The following is a 24,975-nucleotide window of genomic DNA, read 5'->3' on the forward strand; positions in this document are numbered from 1 at the left end:
AGTCGCCCGGCTGCTTGGCGTGGTCTGCGTGCTGAAGCTTTGACTCGCGTGCGCCGGGCTCTTCCGCGGCCTCGCGTGCCGGTCCCCGGGCCTCATGGCGGGGCTGACCCTGTTTGTGGGCCGCCTCCCGCCCTCGGCCCGCAGCGAGCAGCTGGAGGAGCTGTTCAGTCAGGTGGGGCCGGTGAAGCAGTGCTTCGTGGTGACAGAGAAAGGTGAGGGGGCGGGGCGTCCGGGCGGGGGCCCGGGCTCCTGGGAGCGGGGAGGGGGGGAGGACCCTTCCCAAACTCCAGCGCGCCTGCGCTCTCTACCCGCCCCAAGAGAAGGGTCTGGGATTGAGTTTCTTTTTCAAACGGACTGAGTCCCTAGGGGTCTGTTTCTGACAGTCAAAGCATTCCCCGAAGTTCAAGTAGCGCTTTCCGGTTAGGATGCCCGCTCATGTACCGTATCTCATTGGGTGATGGTGACGATAGCGACCTACCAAGAAAGCATCGCTAAGGCTTATTGAGAGTCAGCCATCGCCAGGTACGGTGCTGAGTTGCACACCGGTTACCTCATTTAATCTTCTCAGCATTCTTATTCGGTGGAGACTCTTTTTTTTTTTTTTAAATATATTTTATTGATTTTTTACAGAGAGGAAGGGAGAGAGATAGAGAGTTAGAAACATTGATGAGAGAGAAACATCGATCAGCTGCCTCCTGCACACCTCCTACTGGGGATATGCCCGCAACCCAGGTACATGCCCTTGACCGGAATCGAACCTGGGACCTTTCAGTCCGCAGGCCGAGGCTCTATCCACTGAGCCAAACCGGTTTCGGCACTCATTTCATATTTATTGGATGCCTACTAAGGGCCAGGCGTGTTGTAGGTCCTGGGGATATGTCAGTGCACACAGCCTTCAAGATGGGAAGACAACCAACAAACAAATAAGCAAAATATACAGTGATAATGGTGGCAAATGTTAAGGAGAAAAATAACTCCGGGAAGTAGGATAGGGAGTGTGTGGGTGTGTGTGTGGATGTGTAAGGGGCGTAGAGGAGTGCCGGTTACAGTTCGAGTAGCCAGGGAAGCCTGGAGGGGAGAGTGGCGTGTCTGTCAGGGGAGAGGAGCGGTCTAGGCAGAGGAAACTTCAAGCTCAAGGACACTGAGGAGGGCTGTGCCTGGTGTATTGGAGGAATAGCAGGGAGCCCTGGGTGACTGGAGTGGAGTGAAAGGAAGGAATTAGGAGAGGAAATCGGGTTCCCAGATTATGTAGAAGCTCATAGGCCATGGCAAGGACTTTGGCTTCCCCCTGAGATGGGAAACTACTGGTTTTGAGCAGGGAGCAGTCAGTATGATCTGGCTTACATTTTGAAAGATTCTGTCAGGCTGTTGTGTTGAGAGTAGCTGTTGGAGAATAGAACAGAAGTAGGGAGACCTCTTGCAACAATCCAGGCGAGAGACCATGGTGTTGGACGAGGATGATAGCTATGGGTGGTAAAAAGTGATTGGAAAAAAAAAGGGGGGGGGGGGGGGAAAAAAGGGGGAAAAAAAAAAGTGATTGGAATATGGAGAAAAAAATATATACATATATATGTGTATATATATATATATATATATATATATACACATACACACACACTAATAAAAGAGAAACATGCAAATTGGTGTCACTCTGCTAAGCCCACCAGCCAATCGATGAGTATGCAAATTAACCCAACAAAGATGGCAGTTAATTTGCATATGCAGGTGTAGATTGAAGACTGAAGGTTCCAGTCGGCTGGACTGAAGACTGAAGAGGCTTGGCTTCTCCACTGTGGCTGGACCAAAGGCCTGGGCCCCGGGTGCAGGAGGAAAACCAGAGCCGGCAGCCAGGGGAAGGAAGGCCTATTGCGCGAATCTTCGTGCAACGGGCTTCTAGTGTATATATTAATGTATTGTAATTGATTTCAGAGAGGAAGGGAGAGGGAGAGAGAGATAGAAACATCAATGATAAAAGAGAATCATTGATCGGCTGCCTCCTGCACCCCCCCCCCCCCACACCCACCCCCGGGATGGAGCCCATAACCCAGCATGTGAGAATCAAACCTGGGACCCTTCAGTTCGCAGGCTGATGCTCTATCTGCTGAGCCAAACTGGCTAAGGCAGAATGTGGATATTTTCTAAGGTAAAGCTGAGAGGATTTGCTGATGGATCAGATGTGGGGTATGAGAAAAAGAGGGGTCAAAGAGTCAAGTCTGAGTCCAAGGGTTTTGGCTTGAGCCACTGGACACATTTACTGACTTGTGGAGTACTGCCGTATGCTTCACATTCTGTCTGATGCTCATCACATCACTGTGAGGGAGGGGTGGCATGTATTAGCATGAGGGTGAATTGTAAGTGTTTTAATTGGAGAAGCATTCTTTCCTCTTACCTAGACTTTAGGGATACTCAAGACAGGCACCTGATGTTACCCAGACATACATTTAGTTTAGTTCCCTTCTAAGTCATCAGTCTGTCTCTCTAGTGGCTGGTTTAGGGCTCTTGACTGATGATGATCTCTCCTCCTTACTGTTCAGGGAGTAAGGCATGTCGAGGCTTCGGCTATGTCACTTTTTCTATGCGGGAAGATGTTCAGAGGGCCCTCAAGGAGATTACTACTTTTGAAGGCTGCAAGATCAACGTGAGTGTTGCCAAGAAAAAACTGAAGAACAAGTCCAAGGAAAAGGGGGGAAATGGTGAGTTTCTAGTAACTGAAGGGAGTTTCTTCCAGGGTGAAGAGGAAGTGGAATGGCAGGATGAGGGTGTGGGAATCTCCTAAATTTAGAGCTTCCTGAATTTCGTTTTTATATCCAAAATTATCCAATGTATTTTGTTAACTTCCAAGTCTGGGAAATCTGTGGTCCTGGGTGTTGTCATACCAGCCCCCGTGGTAAATGCCATCTGTTGCTAGTAGTTTTTTTTCCTGTGCTGTCCTGGGCCTCAAGATGGATGGTTTTGCAGCACACTTATTCCATTCTCTGTTATTGATTTTAGAAAATTCAGAGTCCCCAAAGAAGGAGCAGAAGCCTAAAAAGGCCAAAGTGGCAGATAAGAAAGCCCGATTAATTATCCGGAATCTGAGCTTTAAGGTGAGTGACAGAGAACACTAACACTGCCTATTCTGAAAGCTGTTGGTCACGGGTGGAACTCCTCACCCGATGGTAAATTGGGAATGAACCTTAGCCTTGCTGAATTCAGAAAATGGGCCTGTATAAACAAGGACTTAAGACAATAAGGGAAGATGCTTCCTGAGAAAGGGTGGGGAGGAAAAGCTCTCTAATATTTGTCCTTTTTGCTTCTTAGATATAGAGCAAGATGTCTTCTATTTAGAAATGTTTGTCCTAGTTTCAAAAGTAAAAAAGGAGTAAAAATATTCAAGTTCTTCCTAATGAACTAATCTAGTAATTAATGTTTCATGTTTACTTGCTGAGATAATCCCTCTTTTTCTTTCTTTACTTTTGTCTTCAGTGTTTAGAAGATGACTTGAAGACCATATTTGCTCAATATGGAGCCGTCTTAGAAGTTAACATCCCTAGGAAGCCAGGTAGTAGCAAACCTTCATTGGTATGGATTAGATTAATATTATTTAACATAAGATCTTTTTCTATATTACCCTTGAATTAAGCACCATTAGAACTAGAAATGCAAGGTTCATGTCATATTCTTTGTGAGCCCTAGATAATGTGATATGTATAAAGTAGTAGGCACAGTAATAAAAACTCATGTAATAGTGCTTTACATGAGTATTTAAGTTAGGTATTTTTAGTTTAGGTATCCCCTGAACTAGTTAGATTTTTAGTAGATCAGAACTAGTTTTAGAAGACAAGTTACAGTTTGAGAAAATGCATTGCTCCAAGCCCAAGTCAGGGTATACTCAATAGGAGGACATAAGTTTTGGGCAAGGGGCTGGCTGGTTGGCAGGATTTGGGATATTCTAGCTATATATTCTTGGGTTTGTTGGCTTTCCACCTGCTGCTTCTAACATTTTTGTACATTTGCACACAGATGGAAAGATGCGTGGTTTTGCTTTTGTTCAGTTCAAAAACCTCCTAGAAGCAGGAAAAGCTCTTAAAAGCATGAACATGAAAGAGATAAAGGGTAAGTTTTCTCTACCCATACCATTGACCTAGATATTTCTGGTGTTTGGGTGAATTAGCATAGTAACGCACTTGCTACATCTTCAAAAGGTATTTGCATTGTTGAGAGTCTCACTGCTAATAAGAAGCTATTTTGGTGAAATATTCCTAACATTTGACCTTAGGTTAAACTCAAAAGAACCTATGTCATTATTCTCTTTTTTATTTGGTAATGAGTGTTCTTTTAAATCCCTAATAAAAAGATATCCCTGAAATAATCACTGATAGATGCAGGTCGTTGTCTAGGGGTTATGAGATTTGTAGGTTTTTCCCTCTTGGTTATAAGCATTATTCAGCATCTGTGGGCTAGTAAATTGACCATGAGGCTACTCTGGGTATTGATTTACCAGGTAGTAAAGAAGGATTGACTTAGAGATTTCCTACCTTTTGATGCAAATGATTCTAAATATGGTGCAAATTATTCTAAAATGCCAGTTTTTCTTTTTTTTTTTTTAATATATTTTATTGATTTTTTTACAGAGAGGAAGGGAGAGAGATAGAGAGTTAGAAACATCGATGAGAGAGAAACATCGATCAGCTGCCTCCTGCACATCCCCCACTGGGGAAGTGCCCGCAACCCAGGTACATGCCCTTGACCGGAATCGAACCTGGGACCTTTCAGTCCGCAGGCCGACGCTCTATCCGCTGAGCCAAACCGGCTTTGGCAAGTTTTTCTTTTTTTTAAAAAAATATATATTTTAATTGATTTCAGAGAGGAAGGGAGAGGGAGAGATAGAAACATCAGTGATGAGAGATGATCATTGATTGGTTACCTCCTGCACACCCCCTTCTGGGGATCGAGCCCGCAACCTGAGCATGTGCCCTTGACCGGAATCAAACGTGGGACCCTTCAGTCAGCAGACCGATGCTCTATCCACTGAGCCAAACTGGCCAGGGCTGTTTTGCTTCTTGCTAACTGGAAACTTGTTGGTCTAAGTGGAAGCAATGTTCTAATTATTTTTTTAAATTATATCTTATCCCAGGTGTGGTGGCTGTGTAGGAAGGCAGAATTTATGTTCATTGATAAAAAAAAGGTTAAGGTTTAAAAAGAATAAACAGTTGTTAGGAGTTTTATTTTAGGACCACTATTCTTTGATGAATAAGAAGCCATTTATAGGAGATAAAAGTGTTAAAAAGATGTTACTTTTCTGTCTGACAGGTCGGACAGTAGCTGTGGATTGGGCTGTGGCAAAGGATAAATATAAAAATACACAGTCTGCCTCTGCCCCAGGTAAGATGTGGTGATGCTGCTTAGGAGGGGTTGTATGTTTTGGGGTGAGTGTGGAAGCAACTGTATAATAAAAGTATGTATAAGGAAACCTGCTTGTCAGGGAGAATATTGGGCTGGAGATACCAAAAGCACAGGATTGCCCCCCAAAATGAGACTGAGTAGTAAGAAAAACTGAATACCTTCTGGCTCAGAAACCCAGAGCTGTTTGTCAATTCATATTGTCCCATCTGGTGACCTGGTCCCAAAACATAGGATCTTTTTTTGTTTGTTTGTTTGTTAATCTTTACCCGAGGATATTTTTCCATTGATTTTTAGAGAGAGGGAGAGGGAGAAACACACAGAGAGAGAAACATTGAAGTGTCTCTCACATCAATTGGTTGCCTCCCACAGGGACCAGTGCGGAGATCGAGCCCACAACCACGGTACATGTCTTTACTGGAATTGAATCCTTGACCCTTCAGCCTGCAGGCCAACGCTCTATCCACTGAGCCAAACCAGCTGGGGTCCAAAACATTGGATCTTTTGAGTCTAAGCCCACTCCTGGGTGTGGAGTGAGTGGTGGGTCTGAGTTCATTGTTCCCTCTACTTGCTGTCCTTTTTCAGCCTTCATAGTAAGAACTGATGGAACATTGCCGTAAATAAAAATAGGGGAAGTTAAAACTTGCATTTTACTTAGAAAACAATTGGCTTTCAGGCTACCCAGAGCTCGCCGAGATTAAAGTTCATGGTTGGACTGAACCATGCATTGTGCTGGCTGTGGTGCAGGATGGTGGGCTGTTTGTGAAGGCTCAGTTGCTGCTTCTCTCATTCTGAGCCAGGTAACCTTCAGGCTTTTGATGAATGAATTTGACAGCCTCCAAGGGAATCTCAGTGATGAGCTTTTTCTTTCTTTCTTCATACTTCATACAATAAGAAAAATACATGAGATTCTGTAAAACTAAAGGAACTAGGAACTTGATGGTATTATTTACTCTTAAAATAACCTTATTTTAGATACTGAATTAATTTCTAACTTTCTTTACTTCCTTGTTTAGGTGAGGAGAAGCAACCTGAACCTAAACATCAGAAATTAGATAAAGTGAATGGCAGGAAAGAAGAGGTTATGAGAGAGGAAGAGGATGATGATGGTGATATGGAAGAGGATGATGATGAAGATGGTGATGATGGTGATGAAGAGGAGGAGAAGAATAAAGAATCAAAGGCGACCAAGCGTGTGCAAATTCACAAGAGGTAAGCCGCTTAGCTTGTTCTGAGACAACAGTGGAAAATTCAGGATGGTCTCTGTGGGGGAAAAACGGGCTTTTCCCGTCCCCGTCATTGCGGACTTGACGTGTGTAATAGAGTTGGATAGCCCCTCTGTCCGCCCAGGTCCTTAGTTCTAAACTGTGCCATTGCAGAGCAGTCAAGAGACCAGTGCCCTCAGAAGGCAGTGAAGAGGACCATTCCGATGAGGACAGCGGCCTGGAGGACGGTGATAGTGTTGGTAGTGAAGAGGACCTGGCTCAGAGTGACACCCACACTGAAGAGCAGGAGGATGAAGGTTTGCTTGGAATTTTCAAATTTAAATTACTACTGAGAAATGTGCATCAGTGCAGTGCAGGCCTCTTTAAATAGGACCCTAAGGTGTTTTGTCAAATTTATGTTAAAACGCTGAAGATGAAAACTTTGTATTATTTTGGTTTTGTTTTTTAAATGAGTTTGGAGTGGTGTTTGAGGGTTAAGATTCCTAGGGAATTTAAAACGTAGCTTAATTCTGAGGCACTGCCTCTCTCTCTTGATCTCTCTAATTATCCAGCCCCGAATGAAAATTGGATAAACAGGATATTGCATCTAAGACCACGGTGGATTTTAAACAACTCTTTTGAGTTGAGAGGGGGATAAAGGATTTCTTGGGGCATTTTGTAAAACTGTAACCAAATGCTGTTGCTATGTTTATCAGGAATGTTGGGTAAACTCAAAGCATTTATTGAGGGAAGTAGGTCCTTTAATTTGTCTGGATGGAGGTTTTTGTTTACTTATCAGGTCACTCCCTTCTGCTTCCTTTTCTGTAAGGCTGGCATGCCGGTTGGACCATATAAGAAATCTGAAGGAAAAAGCTTTTTTCATGAGGAGAGAATGGTAGATACCTTAGAATCAAAGAAACTTTTATACTAAAGGGACTATGAGACCTTGCATTCTACAACCAGATTCAACTGTCTATTACCTTTCTTTCACTTGAAAAAATTATGGGACTAATACATAATAATGAGAGAACATTAATAAAAAATATACTGCAGAAGAGTATGGCATAGAAAGTAAAAGTTCCTCACCAACCCCTCAAGGTCCAAAGTAGTCACTGTTGTTTCTTTTGTATCTTTCCAGAAATTTTGTGTGCATATATAAGCATGTATATATATTCTTAGAAACAAATAGTGAGTCTCCCTTATTCCCAGATTCTCAGCGACGTAGGACCCTTCCCCAGAGACAACCAATGTTATATGTTTCTGGTATATCTAAAGGTAATTAATACCTTTATGGGTAAAAACATACACATATACAATATAGTGTACATTATATGTGTGAATATGTGTTATTTTTTTAAGTGTTCTATGTTTTATATTTCTAAAAAGTTTACATTTTCACAGTAGCTTATGGGACTCTTATTTTTTCCCCATATCCTTACTACATTGGATTTTATCTGTCTTTTCGGTTTTTGCCCATCTGTTGGTAAAGAATTGTATCTAATTTCTTGTGCTGTTTTTCTTTAATTATGAGTGAGCTTGACAAATTTTTCATGTATATATTTGCATATCCTTTGTTCATTTTAAATTGATTTTTTCCTTATTGATTTATGCAATATCTTTAGATATTTAAGAAGTTAGCCCTTTGTTGTATGGCTTACACTAGTGTTTTTCAGATTGTTTTGTTTGTTTGTTTACTTTAGATGTACAAGTCTCAAAGAAAAAGAAGAGGAAATTACCCTCTGATGTGAATGAAGGGAAAACTGTTTTCATAAGGTATGCCTTTTTACTTTTAAGAACTGCTCTATTTGTGTTGCCGTCATAGGTTTCTCTTACCTCCCTCTCTCCCTCCCTTTCTTTTCTCTTCTCCTTTTTTTCCTCTTTACTTTTTTGTACTAGTTCTATTAAATAGACCAGAAGTTTGATGCCTCTAAGACCATTAGCACATCTGGCTCTAGGAGCATAGCAAACAATGAGGAACATAGAATCAGAACCATATACAGAAGTATTTATGCAGAGGTTATCATATGTTGTCCCTTGTTATTTTTTTATTTTTAGAAAATTTTTTCCCATTGGTTTCAGAAAGGGAGGGAGAGAGAGAGAGAAAACACCAATGATGAGAGAGAATCATTGATTGGCTGCCTCCTGCATGCCCCCCACTAGGATCGAGCCAGCAACCCAGGCATATACCCTTGACCAGACTCGAACCTGGGACCCTCCAGTCTGCAGGTCGACACTATCCACCAAGCCAAACCAGCTAGGGCCTTATTTAGATTTCATTCTTTGTAATTGGGGCGGCATCATTTGGAACAAATCAATTCTTCAACTATGAGAGATATCCTACTTGCTGGCCTTTGTTTTCGTTTTTTTTTTTTTTTTTTTAATACATTTTTATTGATTTCACAGAGGAAGGGAGAGGGAGAGAGAAATAGAAACATCAATGATGAGAGAGAATCATTGATTGGCTGCCTTCTGCACACCTCCTACTGGGAATTGAGCCCAAAACCTGGGCATGTACCCAAACTGGGAACCAAACTATGACCTCCTCGTTCATAGGTCAATGCTCAACCAGTGAGCCACACCAGCTGGGCACTGGTGGCCTTTCTTTTAAGGGGAGTGTTAGAGAGGGGTGACACCACTTAACTCAAACAATTTCTTTCTTCATGCCTAACTTCTAAAGTAGTGTCCGTAATAAAGTAAGGCATCCCATCTGTTTCTAGGGAAACTGAGGGAGAGAGTTGGGTGGAGATGGGTTTTATTTCATGTTCCCATTGCTATTTTAATCCTGACTGCAATAGATTGGCATTTTCAGAAGGTTGGGATATCTTTACCACACCTCTAATATGCTTTCATGTTCTTTCTTAAGCACCAATGTGCAGGGCTATTTGAATCTTATTTGAGAGACTAGGGGCCCAGTGCATGAATTTGTGCACCTTGAAAGGAACTGTGGGCCGTGAGGCTCTGGTGGGCACAGGGGCGGGTCTCAGCCCATCCTCCGCACTCCCCCCTTCCCCGGCCACTCCTGCCGTGACCCCGCTCCCACCACCACTGCTCCCACAAGCTGACGGTGCTGGTCCCACCCGCACCCACTGATGGAGTGATTGGGACCGGTGCCAGCAGCAGGTGCAAGCGGGGCAGTGCTGTCAACAGGTGTGAGTGGCAGCTGCTGTCCCAATCGCCCTTTAGGAGCAGGGGGCAGTGGAGAAAGTCCTGAGGGGCAATTGGGGCCAGCAGCCGCTGCTCGTACCCACTGATGGCGTTGAGTGATCGGGGCCAGCTCTGGGCGCCAGCAGCAGGTGCGAGCGGCGGCTCAGGCGGTAACAGCGGGTGCAAGCAGGGCTGGTGCCGGCAGCGGGTGTAAGCGCTGGGTGGGACTATGGCATGCAGGAGCAAAGAATTTTCAGTAACCACCAGAGGCTCGCCCCGATGACAGTGACCAGCATCCTGCCTTGGTCTGGTACCCCCTCTCACCTGCTCCACCATCCCACTGCTGCCAACGCCCGCCATGTTCTGTGCGCGCCCCCTGGTGGTCAGCGCACAGTTGTTCGGTTGTTCTGCAGTTCGGTCTATTTGCAGATTAGGGTTTTATATATATACTAGAGGCCCGGTGCGCAAAAATTTGTGCACTCGAGGGGAAGGGGGGGTCCCTCAGCCCGGCCTGTGCCCTCTCGCAGTCTGGGACCCCTCAGAAGATAACGACCTGCTGGCTTAGGCCTGCTCCCGGGTGGCAGAGGGCAGGCCCAATCCCTAGGTGCAGCCCCTGGTCGGGCTCAGAGCAGGGCCGATTGGGGAGTTGGGGCGCCGCCCCTGTCATGCACAGAGCAGGGTGGATCGGGAGGTTGCGATGCCACCCTCAGTCACGCTCAGGGTAGGGCTGATTGGGGGGTTGGGGCACCGCCCCCTGTCACACTCAAGGCAGGGTCGATGGGGAGGTTGCGGCACCACCCCCTGTCACGCACAGAGCAGGGCCAATCGGGGGGTTGGGGCGCTGCCCCCTGTCACTCACAGAGCAGGGCCCATCAGGGGGTTGGGGAGCTCCCCCTGTCATGCACAGAGCAGGGTCGATCAGGGGGTTGGGGAGCTCCCCCCTGTCATGCACAGAGCAGGGCCCATCAGGGAGTTGGGGCACTGCCCCCTGTCACACACAGAGCAGGGCGGATCAGGGGGTTGGGGTGCCGCACCTTGTCACACTCAGGGCAGGGCCAATGGGGAGGTTATGGCTTTACCCCGTCACACACAGAGGAGGGCCCGTGGGGGGCGGTTGGGGCGTCACCCTCTATCACCCACAGAGCAGGGCCGATCAGGGGGTTGGGGCACCGCACCCTGTCACACACAGAACTGCAGGGCGATCAGGGGGTTGGGGAGCTCCCCCCTATCAGGCACAGAGCAGGGCTGATCAGGGGGTTTGGGCGCCTTCCCCTGTCACGAACAGAGCAGGGCCAATAGGGAGGTTGTGGCCCCGCCCCCTGTCACACATAGAGCCGCAGGGCGATCAGGGGGTTTGGGTGTTGCCCCTTGTCATGCTGATCCCGGTGCCGGGAGGCCTCGCGGCTCCGCTGATCCCGGTGCTGGGAGGCATATTACCCTTTTACTATATAGGATAGAGGCCTGGTGCACGGGTGGTGGCCAGCTGGTTTGCCCTGAAGGGTGTCCTGGATCAGGGTGGGGGTCCCCACTGGGGTGCCTGGCCAGCCTGGGTGAGGGGATGATGGCTGTTTGCAGCTGGTCACACACCCTTCAGGGTGGGGATCCCCACTGGGGTGCCTGGCCAGTCTGGGTGAGGGGCTGAGGGCTGTTTTCAGGCTGGCGGGTGACGGAAGCTCCCAACCGCTCCTTTTTTTCTTTTTTTTTTATTCTGGGCCAGCTTTAGCTCTGAGGCTCCAGCTCTTAGGCCTCCGCTGCTGAAAGCAGGTATCTGGTTTGTTTGGGTTCTATAATTGAAACAATGTATAACTCCAGCTCTGAGATCCCCGCTCACTGAAAGCAGGTTTCTGGGGTTTTGTTTAGCTTCTATATTTGTTACAATGTTTCAAACTGCAGGCTCAGAGGCCGGCAAGGCAGGCGGGGAACGTTGGTTTCCTCTGTCACTGAAGCAAGCAAGCCTCATGTTAGTTTCAAGCTGCCTGGCTGCCGGCTGCCATTTTAGCTGGCATTTAATTTGCATATCGCCCTGATTAGCCAATGGGAAGGGTAGCGGTCATATGCTAATTACCATGTTTCTCTTTTATTAGATAGGATACCAGGTAGATGTGTATTTTATCCTCTTGCACAATCTTCTGAGATTGTTTTTATTACATAAGTAATTTATATTTAGGAAATAAATGTGCAAAAAGACACAAAAACATTAACCTTAATCACTACTCAGAGAACACCCACACACATGCCCACATCATTGTAAATATTTACAAAGATGTGTTTAGCCTATGCATGCTGCGCTATAACCCATTTTTCTTTACAGCATGTCTCTCCATAACTTCTTTTTACTGTGTTATATGGAATTGCCATATAAATAATTTTGTACTCTCAGAGGATTTTAACAGGAAGGAAGAAACATCACACTTAGAAGCCTGTGATCTCAATACCAAGTATACTGTTTATACATCATTTAAATTAACAACGAACTTAGGAAGGTAAAGGGATGAAAGAAAGAAAACTATGTACACGATGAGGCATATTAGAAGAAGTAATGCAGCTAGGATGTGTCTTATTAGAGAACTTTCTTTTGTTTTTTTTATACATTTATTTATTTTAATTGATTTCAGAGAGAGGAAGGGAGAGGGATAGAAACATCAGTGATGAGAGAGAATCATTGATTGACTGCCTCCTGCATGCCCTCTACTGGGGATTGAGCCCGCAACCTGGGCATGTGCCCTTGACCGGAATTGAACCTGGGACCCTTCAGTCTGCAGGCCGACGCTCCATCCACTGAGCCAAACTGGGCTTACAATATTATTGACGATTATCCCTATGCTGTACTTTACATCCCCATGACTGTTTTGTAACTACCAATTTGTACTCTCTAATCTCTTCACTTGAAGGATTTTCTGACTTCTATAAAATTTTAACTGAAACCAAGATTTCACAGCAACACTGAGAAGAAAATGGCTAATCAGAGAGAGAGACACACATTTGAGTGTTTTGTTTGTAATCAGGGAAAGTAATTTGGCCAATTTATTGAAAAAGCAGGTTTGTTGGATAAATGTTAGGTTGGCTCACAGAATGGTACTTGTCAAAGAGCAAACCTTAAGAATGGGATGAGCCGAAACCGGTTTGGCTCAGTGGATAGAGCGTCGGCCTGCGGACTGAGGGGTCCCGGGTTGGCTCAGTGGATAGAGCGTCGGCCTGCGGACTGAGGGGTCCCGGGTTCGATTCTGGTCAAGGGCATGTACCTGGGTTGCGGGCACATCCCCAGTGGGAGATGTGCAGGAAGCAGCTGATCGATATTTCTCTCTCATCGATGTTTTTAACTATCTCTATCCCTTTCTCTCTGTAAAAAATCAATAAAATATATTAAAAAAATTATTAAAAAAAAAAAAAAGAATGGGATGAAACTCTGGACAGTTCTGGGACCTCTGCTGCAGGTGGCAATGGGTCTTTTCTCTGAGGATGCCCCACTATTTTTTAACTTATTTTTTTTAAATATATTTTTACTGATTTCAGAGAAGAAGGGAGAGGGAGAGAAAGAGAAACATCAGTGATGAGAGAGAGTCATTGATTGGCTGCCTCCTGCACAACCCCTATTGGGGATTGAGCTCGCAACCCAGGCATGTGCCCTGACCAGGAATCGAACCCAGGATTTTTCAGTCCACAGGCTGACACTCTATCCACTGAGCCAAACTGGCTAGGGCTATTTTTCTAACTTCTTAACACATTTCATACCGCTCAGGAGTTTTCTCGTGTTTCGCGCGCCATCTGTTAAGGACCACTCACGAGTGTTCTCGTTTTTCACACCCATGGAAAAAGGAGTGAATCTAGACACTTATGTAAATTTTGTTTGGTCCCTCTTCATAGAGGAAAATGTTTTACGCAGTACCATATGTTAAAAAAGTACTAGGAACTTTAATTGTTTGTTTTTGTAAATAAAAATGTTATAATTATTGAAAAATAACACCTAAAGTGCATTATGATGGTTTAAATAACGTGCAGTTTGCCCAAAAACATGTGGTCCCTGGCGTATGTCTTAGAGATTTCTATGCGGTACGCAGTGTGTTAAGGTGTAACAAATTCTGTAGGATGTATTAATGTAAATGTACAACTCAGTGAAATTTCTCATATTTATATACAAGGTTTGGCAAAACATGTATATGCTCATATACATTTACATATGTATATTTATATATATGAATGTATACATGTATCCGTGTAACCACCACCCAGATCAAGACATAAGTTTCCTTTGGGTGGGACACTGCTGTTTTGAAGTGAATCTGCATCTACAACTTCTGGTCTTTGTATAACTCTGTTCAAGTTTTAAATTCCTGGAGAGAGAATCTGATTGACAGAGGAAGGTCAAGGGGCACGGTCACATATCAGAAACCTGGCCATTGGAGGTCTCCCCTATTGGTGCTATTCCTCAACAAGGCAGAGTGGTCTTGAGCAAGGGAACCACTCCAGTTGGTGTCTAACTCGCTCATTTTGTAACCAGAACATGGGATCTTTTGTAATTGACCTTTCTTGTGATCTAATTGTCTTCCATAGAAACCTGTCCTTTGACTCAGAGGAAGAAGAACTTGGGGAGCTCCTCCAGCAATTTGGAGATCTTAAATATGTCTGCATTGTCTTACATCCAGACACAGAGCATTCTAAAGGTATTTGTTGTCAGCTGGTCAGGCCCTAGAAGAGTGAAACTACTGCCATGGGCACTGAGGGGTTCACATTTAGCCCAAGTTTCTATGGTCCATAGAAGCACCAAAGACATTCTGAGGTTGTCCTCTATGAGGTCAAATTCATGCAGCATATTTCATGCACCTGCCAGCCATAATTTTGTCTAAGCTTTTTAAGCCCTTATTTACTTTAGGGTAATGAATTCCATTTGTTGTTCTTTGAATTTCAAATGTGATAACATCTCATGGGTATTAATTATTCCACATTGCTTGACATTACTGGGATCTTTTTAGTTGCGTTTCTTAGCGATGGAAGATGATAGAAACTTTGTCGCAGTGGTAACAGAAAGAAAGAAAACCTATGTAAGAAGGGTTCTGCTGTAGATTTTTTTTCTTAAAGCTATTTATTTGAGATTCCAGGGTTGACCATTCCTCATTTCAGTATATTACTTTTCATAATCTTTGATTTCATCAATTGCAGTCATTCTTCTAAAGCAATTCTTTTTTTAATGTGGTTTTTTTGTTGTTACTTCTCACCCAAGGATATTTCTCATTGATTTTTTAAAATATATTTTTATTGATTTCAGAGAGAAAGGGAGAGGGAGAGAGAGAAACATCAGTGATGATAGAGAATCATTGATTGGCTGCCTTCTGCTGCCCCACACTGGGGATTGAGCCCGCAACCCGGGCATGTGCCCTTGGCCAGAATCGAACCTGGGACCCTTCAGTCCACAGGCCAACACTCTGTCCACTGAGTCAAACCGGCTAGGGCTCCATTGATTCTTAAAGAGAGGGGGGGGAGACAGAGAGAGAGAGAAACATCGATATGAGAGATACATGGATTGGTTGCCCCCTGCACATGCCCCAACCAGGCCTGAAACCAAGGTACATGTGATTGACTAGATTGGAACCCTGGACTCTTCATTCCATGGGCCAATGCTCTATCTGGCTAGGGCGCTCTCTCTTTTCTTTTTAATCCTCACCTGAGGATTTTTTCCATTGATTTTTAGACAGAGTAGAAGGGAAGGGAGAGGGAGGGAAGAGAAAAGAAAGAGAGTGAGAAAGATTGGTTGGTTGCCTCCTGCACACATCCAGAACAGGGCTGAGTATTGAACCCACAAATGAGGGACATGCCCTTGATTGGAATTGAACCCATGACCCTTTGGTCCAAGGGCTGGTGCTCTAACCACTGAGAAAAACTGGCTAGGGCATTTAAAAAAAAATCCTATCTAATAATAGACAAACATGGTAATTAATCATACCTCCATTACGCTTCCCATTGGCTAATGAGGGTGATATGCAAATTAACTGCCAACCAAGATGGCGGCCGGCAGCCAGGCAGCTTGAAGCGAACATGAGGCTTGCTTGCTCCAGTGACAGAGGAAGCCAAGGTTCCCCGCCTGCCGCAGCCCAGCTCTGAGCTCCAGATGCAACAATGTTGCAATTATAGAAGCTAAACAAACCCAGAAACCTTCTTTCAATGCCAGCAGGCTCAGAGCTTAGAGCGCCAATGATGACAACAGAGTTTCAATTATAGAAGCTAAACAAACCCAGATACCAGCTTTCAGCCAGCCACGGCCTCAGAGCTGCAGCCGGCTCTCAGCTCCAGTGACAGCTATAGAAGGTAAATAAATCCCAGAATTAAAAAAAAAAAGAGGCTGGGAGCTTCAGTCACCCACCAGCCTGAAAACGGCCCTCAGCCCCTCACCCAGACTGGCCAGGCACCCCAGTGGGGACCCCCACCCTGAAGGGAGTGTGACTAGCTGCAAACAGCCATTGGCCCGTCATCCAGGCTGGCCAGGCACCCAAGCGGGACCCTCACCCTCATCTGGATCACCCTTCAGGGCAAACCAGCCGGCCCCCACCCATGCACCAGGCCTCTATCCTATATAGTGAAAGGGTAATATGCAAACTGACCCTAACAGCAGAAAGACTGGGAATGACTAGTCACTATGACACACACTGACCACCAGGGGGCAGATGCTCAATGCAGGAGTTGCCCTCTGGTGGTCAGTAGCTCTCACAGCGGGGAGCTCTGCTCAGCCACAAGCCAGGCTGATGGCTGCCAGTACAGCGGTGGTGGTGGGAGCCTCTCCTGCCTCCTCAGCAGCGCTAAGGATGTCCGACTGCAGTTTAGGCCTGCTCCCTGCTGGCAAGTGGGCATCCCCCGCAGGCTGCCGGACTGCCAGAGGGATGTCTGATTGCCAGCTTAGGCCCAATCACCTGGGGAGCAGGCCAAAGCCAGCAAGTGGTCACCCCCGAGGGGTCCCAGACTGTGAGAGGGCACAGGCCGGGCTGAGGGACCCCCTACCCTGAGTGCACAAATTTTTGTGCACCGGGCCTCTAGTATAGATAGATAGATAGATAGATAGATAGATAGATAGATAGATATTATTGATTTCAGAAAAAAAGGGAGAGGGAGAGAGAGATAGAAACATCAATGATGAGAGAGAATCATCAATCACCTTCCTCCTGCACGCCCCCTACTGGGGATTGAGCCTGCAACCGGGCATGTGAACTGTGACCTCCTGGTTCATAGGTCAATGATCAATAACAGCCACACTGGATGGGCAGTGAATTCTTAATTCATTCTGATTCTTGATTCCTTTGCATTCTACCAAAAGCTATGAACCATCTCCTCAGAAAAAGGCCACTTCTGAGAGTTTGTGGGCTCCCTGGAGCCTATCCATGGATTGTTAACCTACTTTTTAAATCATCTTATTTTCCAAACTGATGAGATCTGAGCATTTTTGGGTTTTACTTGGTTAAAAAAGATGTACACGAGGCCTTATGATGGAAAGAAGATGGAACTGCTTCCTGGAGATTCGGGATCTAATCCCAGCTAGATCATAGCCCAGCTGGGTGATTTTTGGCAAATCATTTAACCACTGTGGACTTTCGTTTCTTATCTGTAAAATTAGTGTGTTCAGCTAGAGTAATCACTTAAGGTGCCTTAAGCTCTGATATTCAATTATACTTCTCCATTTCCAGTATGTTTTTCTAAAAATGAGCAACTGGAATTGCATAGAATGTTTCAAGTATGGTAAGATATTGCTTTAGTGTGATGTCTTTTGTCCCTTTTTGAGTGTGTGCTGTATTGGGTTGATATTTTCAGAATGTAGTCTACAATTGGCTTGCTTCACTTTCTACCTTGGTCTGTTAATTTTAGTTGAGAGTTAATGATCTTAAGTATATTTTTCATTATTTTTTGTTAATGCATGTCTTTCCCTAGCTCATAATTAAATTTTTCTGGCGCTTTTTCTGCCTACTCACTCATACAGCCTTGGCCTCGTCCTCCAGTTTATCCCATCAGCAAGCCATTTCACTGCCTGGAAGAGCTGAATATTATCTGCAGACTTTTAGGGAAGTGTTAAGACTGAATTTAATACTGACCCTGGAAATTCCAATGATAAAATTCCTACCCATTCAGAGAGAAATACCCATTTTTTTCATATTGGACAAATAGGATAATCTGCCTATTAGAAACATTTCCTCCCCATATTTCTTTGTTTTTTTTTTAATGTATTTTATTGATTTTTTACAGAGAGGAGGGGAGAGGAATAGAGAGTCAGAAACATCGATGAGAGAGAAACATCGATGAGCTGCCTCCTGCACACCCCCTACTGGGGATGTGCCCGCAACCAAGGTACATGCCCTTGACGGAAATCGAACCTGGGACCCTTGAGTCCGCAGGCTCTATCCACTGAGCCAAACCGGCCAGGGCTCCTCCCCATATTTCTGTATTTGTTTCTTCATATGGAGTATTTATTAATGCCGGGCATTATGGTAGTGCTAGGGATATGGGAACAGTCAAGAAACATGGCCCTTATTCCTCAAGCACCTAGTCTTTTTGTGAAGATGCCATCTGAATGGGGCTATAAATAGAGATGTGAGTGAAGGACCGGCAGGGTGGGACACTTGGCTCTGCCTGGAGGAGGCAGGAAAGATCTCACTAGATGGTGACCCTTGGGTTGACCTGCCCATGTGTTCTCTTAGTGAGTCTGCTGCCATTAATTTTTTTTAAAAAAAATTTATTTATTAAATTGATTGGGGAGACATGGTCAACACGAACACATAGGTTTCAGGTGTGGGTTTTTGTGTTACAAGATCTGTATATTGTACCATGTGCCCACCACCCAAAGTAAAATCTTGTCCTGTCACCTATATTAGGACACCCTTCTCCCATCAATGAGTGAAATCATCTAGCTTTTTCTGACTGACTTATTTCATTTAGCATAATATTCTCAGGGTCCATCCATGTTGTTGCAACTGGCGCTATTTCACCCTTTCTTATGCCATTTATTCTTATTGGGGACAAAACATCACTCCCCCAGTGGGGAATACTAACACAATATTATGAAACTTATATTTAAAATAAGGTTGTGGTTTTTTTAATGTCAATAACAGAAATTAGGATGGGCTAATTGGCCCTGCGTCTAACCAGTGAGAAATTCTGGACTGTGAGTTGAGAATTGAGCTCATGGGTTTCTGGTTCACTGCTGTATTCATTTGATAGAGGCCTGAGCCTTTTACTCCACGAGGCAGGTGTCCCCATACCTAATGCCTCCCAAGTAACAATGATGACAGTGAGATCTGTAATTAATTTCAGGGTTAAGTGGTCGCTGCCTCATTTTTTAAATCTTCTAATAGGCATGCAGTAAGTGATGCTGGATAAAATGTTAGGCTGGAATTTCTCCAGCATTTCTTGTGGATATTTGTTACTAAGGAGAGAGATGGTAAGACTAAAGTTCAAGGAGTATTGGAAAAGATGAAGGAAATAATAAAATTTCGTTGCGAACAGTTGTGCTATTTTTTCAGTACCCGACAGCGCCTGTCTCAACGGTATTTAACAAAAGGATGCTACCACCCCTTCCACTTGTGTCAGCCGCCCACCATTTGTGTGTTGTCTTTGGCCTCTTGGTGGTCCATGGGAGTTTAACATTCTCACTTGAATTTTGTCTCTCTGTACAGGTTGTGCATTTGCTCAGTTCATGACTCAAGAAGCAGCTCAGAAATGCCTTGCAGCTGCTTCTCCAGAGACCGAGGTAAGGAAGACATTTCCTTTACCCTGTAACCCAGGCAATAGTGGCTCCTAGGGGCAACACCTGCTGTTTATGCAAAGCATCATCATTATTATTATGTTGTCAATAATGCAATAATAGTCAAGCTTACATTTATTGGGCACTTAGTGTCTCGTAGGCACGCTCATTAGATAGGCACATGCATTTTCTTATTTAGTCCTTACATCAGCCCTATAGGGTTATATAAGGCTAGTATAATTGTATTGCCATTGTCTGTTAAATTTTCTTGAGTAGAGATAACACTACCATTTCATTAGCTTTCTTTAGATTACTAAAAATTTGCTTATTTACAGATCAGTTCCCTCAGTTTGGGCCTACTTTGGGCCTAATCATCTCCCATAAAATAAATTATTTAGTCCTGGCTGCCCTAAACACACATGGCCTTTTGCACTGCTATAGTAAATACTGTTAGCTGGGCCAAAATATATTGGGGTTGGGTTCCATAGCTTAATTGGTGACTGCTGTTTCCCTTTCTTTGCTGTTTCTTGTCAGTTCCTTAGTTTTTACTTATGTGTTTTAAGAGACAGGGTTGCAATCTTTTACAGGGTGGCGGGCTGAAATTGGATGGCCGGCAACTCAAGGTTGACTTGGCAGTGACCCGTGATGAGGCTGCAAAGCTCCGGACAAAGAAGGTGAAGAAGCCGACCGGAACCCGGAACCTCTACCTGGCCCGAGAAGGCTGTGAGTAGTGGATAGGAGACGTAAACCAGGCCTCTGAGAAGCTGGCCCTGTGCTGTGACAGTGACCCAGCAATATTTATGTTTGAGGGCATGTTTCACATTAAAACCCCAAATTCCCTCATTAGCAGTGTTTTTTATTATTATTTTAATGTTTTTTGTTTCTGTTTTAAAAAAAAAATTTTTTTTTTTTTTAATTTTAGAGAGGGAGGAGGGGAGAAAGAAAAAGAGAGAAACCAATGTAAGAGAGATACATTGATAGGTTGCCTTCTGTACGTACCCTGACTGGGGATTAAACCTACAACCTAGGTATGTGCCCTAACCAGGAATTGAACTGGTGACCTTCCGGTGCATGGGATGATGCTCCAACCAACTGAGCCACACTGGCCAGGGCATTAGTGTTATATTATTATTTCACTTCATTAGATGTGGCTTTCTGTTTGGAAACATTCACCCAGTTTGTAGATGAGCCAGTCTCGTCTTTTCTGCCTGCTGGCCTTTAGATCTTTTCATCGGAGATTGGCAGGGCAAAGAGGGAGGAAAAACTCAAATTACCTTTGCTTCTTGTCATCATTTCTTTTTTTAAACATATATTTTTATTTATTTCAGAGAGGAAGGAAGAAGGAGAGAGAGAGAGAAGCATCGATGATGAGAGAGAATCATTGATCAGTTGCCTTCTGCACACCCCACACTGGGGATCGAGCCCACAACCTGGGCATGTGCCCTGACCGGGAATAGAACCGTGACCTCCTGGTTCTTAGGTAGATGCTTAACCACTGAGCCACGCTGGCTGGGAGATTTATATAATAAGAGGTTTTCTGAAAGAGTGAAAATCACAACTAAAATTACTCTTTGGATTTAAAATGTGCAGAGTGCCTTTCTCTTAATGCCAAAAAGATAATCAGAAATTAGCTTTAATTAAAAAAAAGAGAATCCCTCCCTCTAGGTCAGTGATGGCGAACGTTTTGAGCTGAGCGTGTCAGCGTTTTGAAAAACCCTAAATTGACTCTGGTGCCGTGTCACATATAGGAATTTTTTGATATTTGCAACTATAGTAAAACAAAGACTTACATTTTTGATATTTATTTTATATGTTTAAATGCCATTTAACAAAGAAAAATCAATCAAAAAAATGAGTTCGCGTGTCACCTCTGACACGCATGTCATAGGTTCGCCATCACTGCTCTAGGTCATACAGTATTTGTCAGCCCACCTGCTACACAACTGCCCAGCGAGGACTGGTAATGTTAGGCCATTAGCCTTCGAGACTAGGCCTCTCTATGGTGATTTGGCTGTTTTCTGGGCTGGCTTATTTCACCACTTAGTAATGATCCCCTAGTACATGAGCAGTGAAATTCCAAGGGCCAGGGTATAGGTGGAGCAGTTTTGCATCCAAATGCTTAAAATGTACTTATTTTCAGAACTTCCTTTAGGCCTTTCCAGCTGGTGTTGGGCATATAAGGGAGAGAAGGAGAAGAGGAATGAAATTACAAACTATTCAGAGCAGCAGTTGCCAACCGGTGGTCCGTGGACCACTGGTGGTCCGTGAGGTCTGAAAGGTTGGCAACCGCTGATTCAAAGTATTAGTCCTTGAGAGCAGCTCTGAGCTAAAAAGTTAGCCCTGTAGCCTATTTCTGGCCCTACCCAAATGCCTCTGTGTCCTGGCCAGCAGAGTCCTCTGGGCCCTGTACAAAGAGCTTGCATCATTCAAATCACATTCCTCTTGTTGCTCAGTGAACATTCCCTTGCTGATGTCTTGGCCTTTTTCCCTCTTTCTGCAGTGATTCGTGCTGGGACGAAGGCTGCAGAGGGTGTGAGCGCGGCTGATATGGCCAAAAGAGAACGGGTGAGTAGGTTAGGTACCACCCTTCGATTCGACATGACTTATTATAAATCAATAAGTAATAGTTATTGTATGGTAGAGGAGTTTATTCAAGAGCCAAGTTTTGGTAACAGGCCATACTTACACTATTGTTAGAAAAAAGCACGCAGGTGAAACAGCAAATAACCCAAAGTTATCATAACATTAGCTCACCATTATATGCCATTAGAAGAACTGGATCTTATTTTTATTTTCTTAATGCTCAGCAGTAATGTCTGCTGAATAATATGCCTAGAGATCATGGAGTAGACACTTAGAGGCTAGGGCTGTGTATAATTAGGTGTCAGTGTAAATGCAGGATAACATAAGAAAGGAAGTTCCGAGTAGGCTGGAATCAGTAGGGAAGAAGGTAGATGTGGGTCTTGAGATAGTTAAGATGTCCGTTTTGGGGAAGAGGAGGAGGAGGCCTCCAGATTATACAGTCATTTTTGGAAAGCTCCATGTTTTGAGAGTTTCTACTGCTGACTGATGCCCTTAAATCCCTCTGCTGCTTGGTAATGTTAGTTCCCAGTATCTTTTACTTTTGCCCACATAACTTACTTTCAGAGAGCTAAGCCAACCTAGAATTAGCTGTGGAACCTGAAAGTGCAGAAGGTGATGGACAGAGATGAGAATATAACAACAGGAAGAGGTAGTGTGTCTTTTGTGTAGTTTCCTTTCTAGACTAGTGTTCTCAACCTTTTTTGTTAGTGAGCATCTGGAAATGATGGTATTTGATTGGCATTGTATACCCTTTTCTGATCACATTGCAATAGTGACACATTTAATTTTCTCTTAGATGAATTTTTCTAGCAAAAAGCTCATAGAGTATATGCATTATAATTCACAGCAGGCACAGCTTTTCCTGGAAGAAAAATCAGACTTTTGAACTTGGGCCTCTTCAAATATCCCTTTACCGTTCATTTCCAGAGCATCCATTTATTTTGTGATTTGTTAGAACCTTTGCCAAATAAGGAGCAACAGGAATGACAAGACTTGAAAGAAAAAATGTAATTTGAACCTTTTTTCTGCTAATTTTTCTAATTTAAAAAAAAAATCAGGAGAAGAATGTCATCTTTCATCTTTGAGACAGGCTGCCCTGGGCCAGTGTTTTGTGCAGCATAGTAGAAGCTGATGCTCTAGAAGCAGAATTCATTTCTGTGGTCATGGATATTCCTTTGCCTAAAGGTGGCAGAGTAGAGACAAGACAGCATTCTCTCAAGTATTCTTTAAAGAAATTCTATTATTTTTGGAAAGACTAATAGTTTGAGTTGGTGGGTAGATCAGGACTGGGCATAAATGTTAACTACAGCATTATTTATTATTTACTCTGGGCCAAGTTTTGAGGTCAGGATTTTATGTATATCTCCCCATTTTGGCCTTGCATCACTGCTGAGAAATTGACATTATACTAGTATTTTGATCTACAGTTCCACTTTGTAGGTGAAAATATTGTGGCTTAAAAAATTTCGTGTAACTTCTCCAGTTAGGGCTGGATTTCGAATTCAGTCTGAGGCCATCCATGACTGTCCCACGTGCCCACCATCTTGCCTCCTGATCCTTTCTTTCCCTGTGCTGGGACCGTACAGCTGCAGGGAGGGTGATTTCCCTCCTTTTCTCTATGGGCATAGTTATTGGATGGGGTCGTGGTTCTTTCCTCTTGTAGAACTGTGAGCCTGCATTTTTAAAGGGTGGATTAGATTGCTAACAGTTTTTTGTTCTTTCAGTTTGAGCTACTGAAGCATCAGAAACTGAAGGACCAGAATATCTTTGTCTCCCGCACCAGGCTCTGCCTGCACAATCTCCCCAAGGCCGTGGATGACAAACAGCTCAGAAAGTTGCTGCTGAATGCCACTAGAGGGGAGAAGGGAGTGCGCATCAAGGAGGTGAGAGTTGGCCCTGTCCACTCAGAACTTTGGTCCTGGGTCAGATGGAGCATTTATTTTCAGGCTGTGGTGCTAGCAGATTGACACATTTTCTTCTGGACACATTGTCAGTAGACAGGGCAGACTTTGGCAGTTTTCGTGCCTTTTTTTTTTTTTTTTTGCCTTTTTTCTAAGAACTGCCTTTCACATCTGACCAGATTGCAGTAGAATGTGAGGAAGTCTCTGCCCTAGTGAAGTACTTTAGCAAGCACTTATTGAATGCCCGCTGTGTGCTCAGCATTATGCCAGGTGCTGTAATGTTAATTTTCTTGCAGAGAAAATCACCTGTGTGCTTTGCTCTTTAGAAGAGCATTTTGCTGTCCTTTAGGCTCCCAGCCCATGGTGAGAGTCCTCAGTGCCCTGTGGTGAGCACAGGGAGCTGCACAGGTCTTCAGCAGCTGTGCTAGACAAACACTGTTCACACTGACACGGTTAGACACGGAGAACAGAAGCCTTTCTGCTTCCCGTTTCCCCCATGGCGGCTTGCATCCCTGTGTCATAGTGCTTACTATTACGCTGTCCTCCAATTGTTTATCAGTCATTTCTCCAACCAAACTGAGCTCTTTTAGGGCAGGTGTCATCTCATTGTTTCTAATGCTTGGCATAGCACCTGGCACATAGTAATCTGTCGATCAGTATTTCCTGAAAAAGTAACATAGCCAGTGTTATGAATCTTCTGTGCTCTGTTTCATCCCCATAACTTTTCCTAATCCCTGAGAGCCTCACCAAAATGTATGGTATTGGTATTTGGGGAATTACGTGAGAGAATGTGAACATGCCACTCTTGGTAAAACTGTTCAAAGTGTTACTGGTATAGGGGTCAGTTGTGTAATTCCTCATATCAACATCCACAACACTTAAGTGTCTGCACATTTAAAACCTGTCATTTAGAGAAACTTACGTGTTTTACAATATCTGCATTGTATTGAGTTTTTTTCTTTAATTCTTTCATATGTGTGAGTATAGTGTCTCAGCAAGAGAGTAAGCTTCTTGAGGACAGGAACCTCATTCTATGCTTTTCTTG

General features: G+C 44.1%; 1 protein-coding gene across 3 annotated transcripts in view; it reads left to right on the forward strand.

The window, feature by feature from the left end:
- RBM28 (RNA binding motif protein 28) overlaps positions 1-24,975 on the forward strand; it is a 33,670-nt gene continuing 8,695 nt past the window's right edge. Inside the window, exons 1-14 of one of the 3 annotated variants that reach the window (XM_036328781.1) lie at positions 1-212; positions 2,535-2,693; positions 2,992-3,086; positions 3,466-3,541; positions 4,003-4,095; positions 5,293-5,364; positions 6,399-6,594; positions 6,762-6,904; positions 8,288-8,360; positions 14,283-14,392; positions 19,379-19,452; positions 20,034-20,169; positions 21,947-22,011; positions 23,754-23,912. In XM_036328781.1, coding sequence (XP_036184674.1) covers positions 95-212; positions 2,535-2,693; positions 2,992-3,086; positions 3,466-3,541; positions 4,003-4,095; positions 5,293-5,364; positions 6,399-6,594; positions 6,762-6,904; positions 8,288-8,360; positions 14,283-14,392; positions 19,379-19,452; positions 20,034-20,169; positions 21,947-22,011; positions 23,754-23,912 — 1,569 coding nt within the window. In that variant the 5' untranslated portion in view covers positions 1-94. The remainder of the gene's footprint in view (positions 213-2,534; positions 2,694-2,991; positions 3,087-3,465; positions 3,542-4,002; positions 4,096-5,292; positions 5,365-6,398; positions 6,595-6,761; positions 6,905-8,287; positions 8,361-14,282; positions 14,393-19,378; positions 19,453-20,033; positions 20,170-21,946; positions 22,012-23,753; positions 23,913-24,975) is intronic. The other 2 variants (XM_036328782.1, XM_036328780.1) reach the window with 2 other exon arrangements.

Source organism: Myotis myotis, unplaced genomic scaffold (assembly GCF_014108235.1).
Source record: "Myotis myotis isolate mMyoMyo1 unplaced genomic scaffold, mMyoMyo1.p scaffold_m19_p_11, whole genome shotgun sequence".
Classification (NCBI taxonomy): Eukaryota; Metazoa; Chordata; class Mammalia; order Chiroptera; family Vespertilionidae; genus Myotis; species Myotis myotis.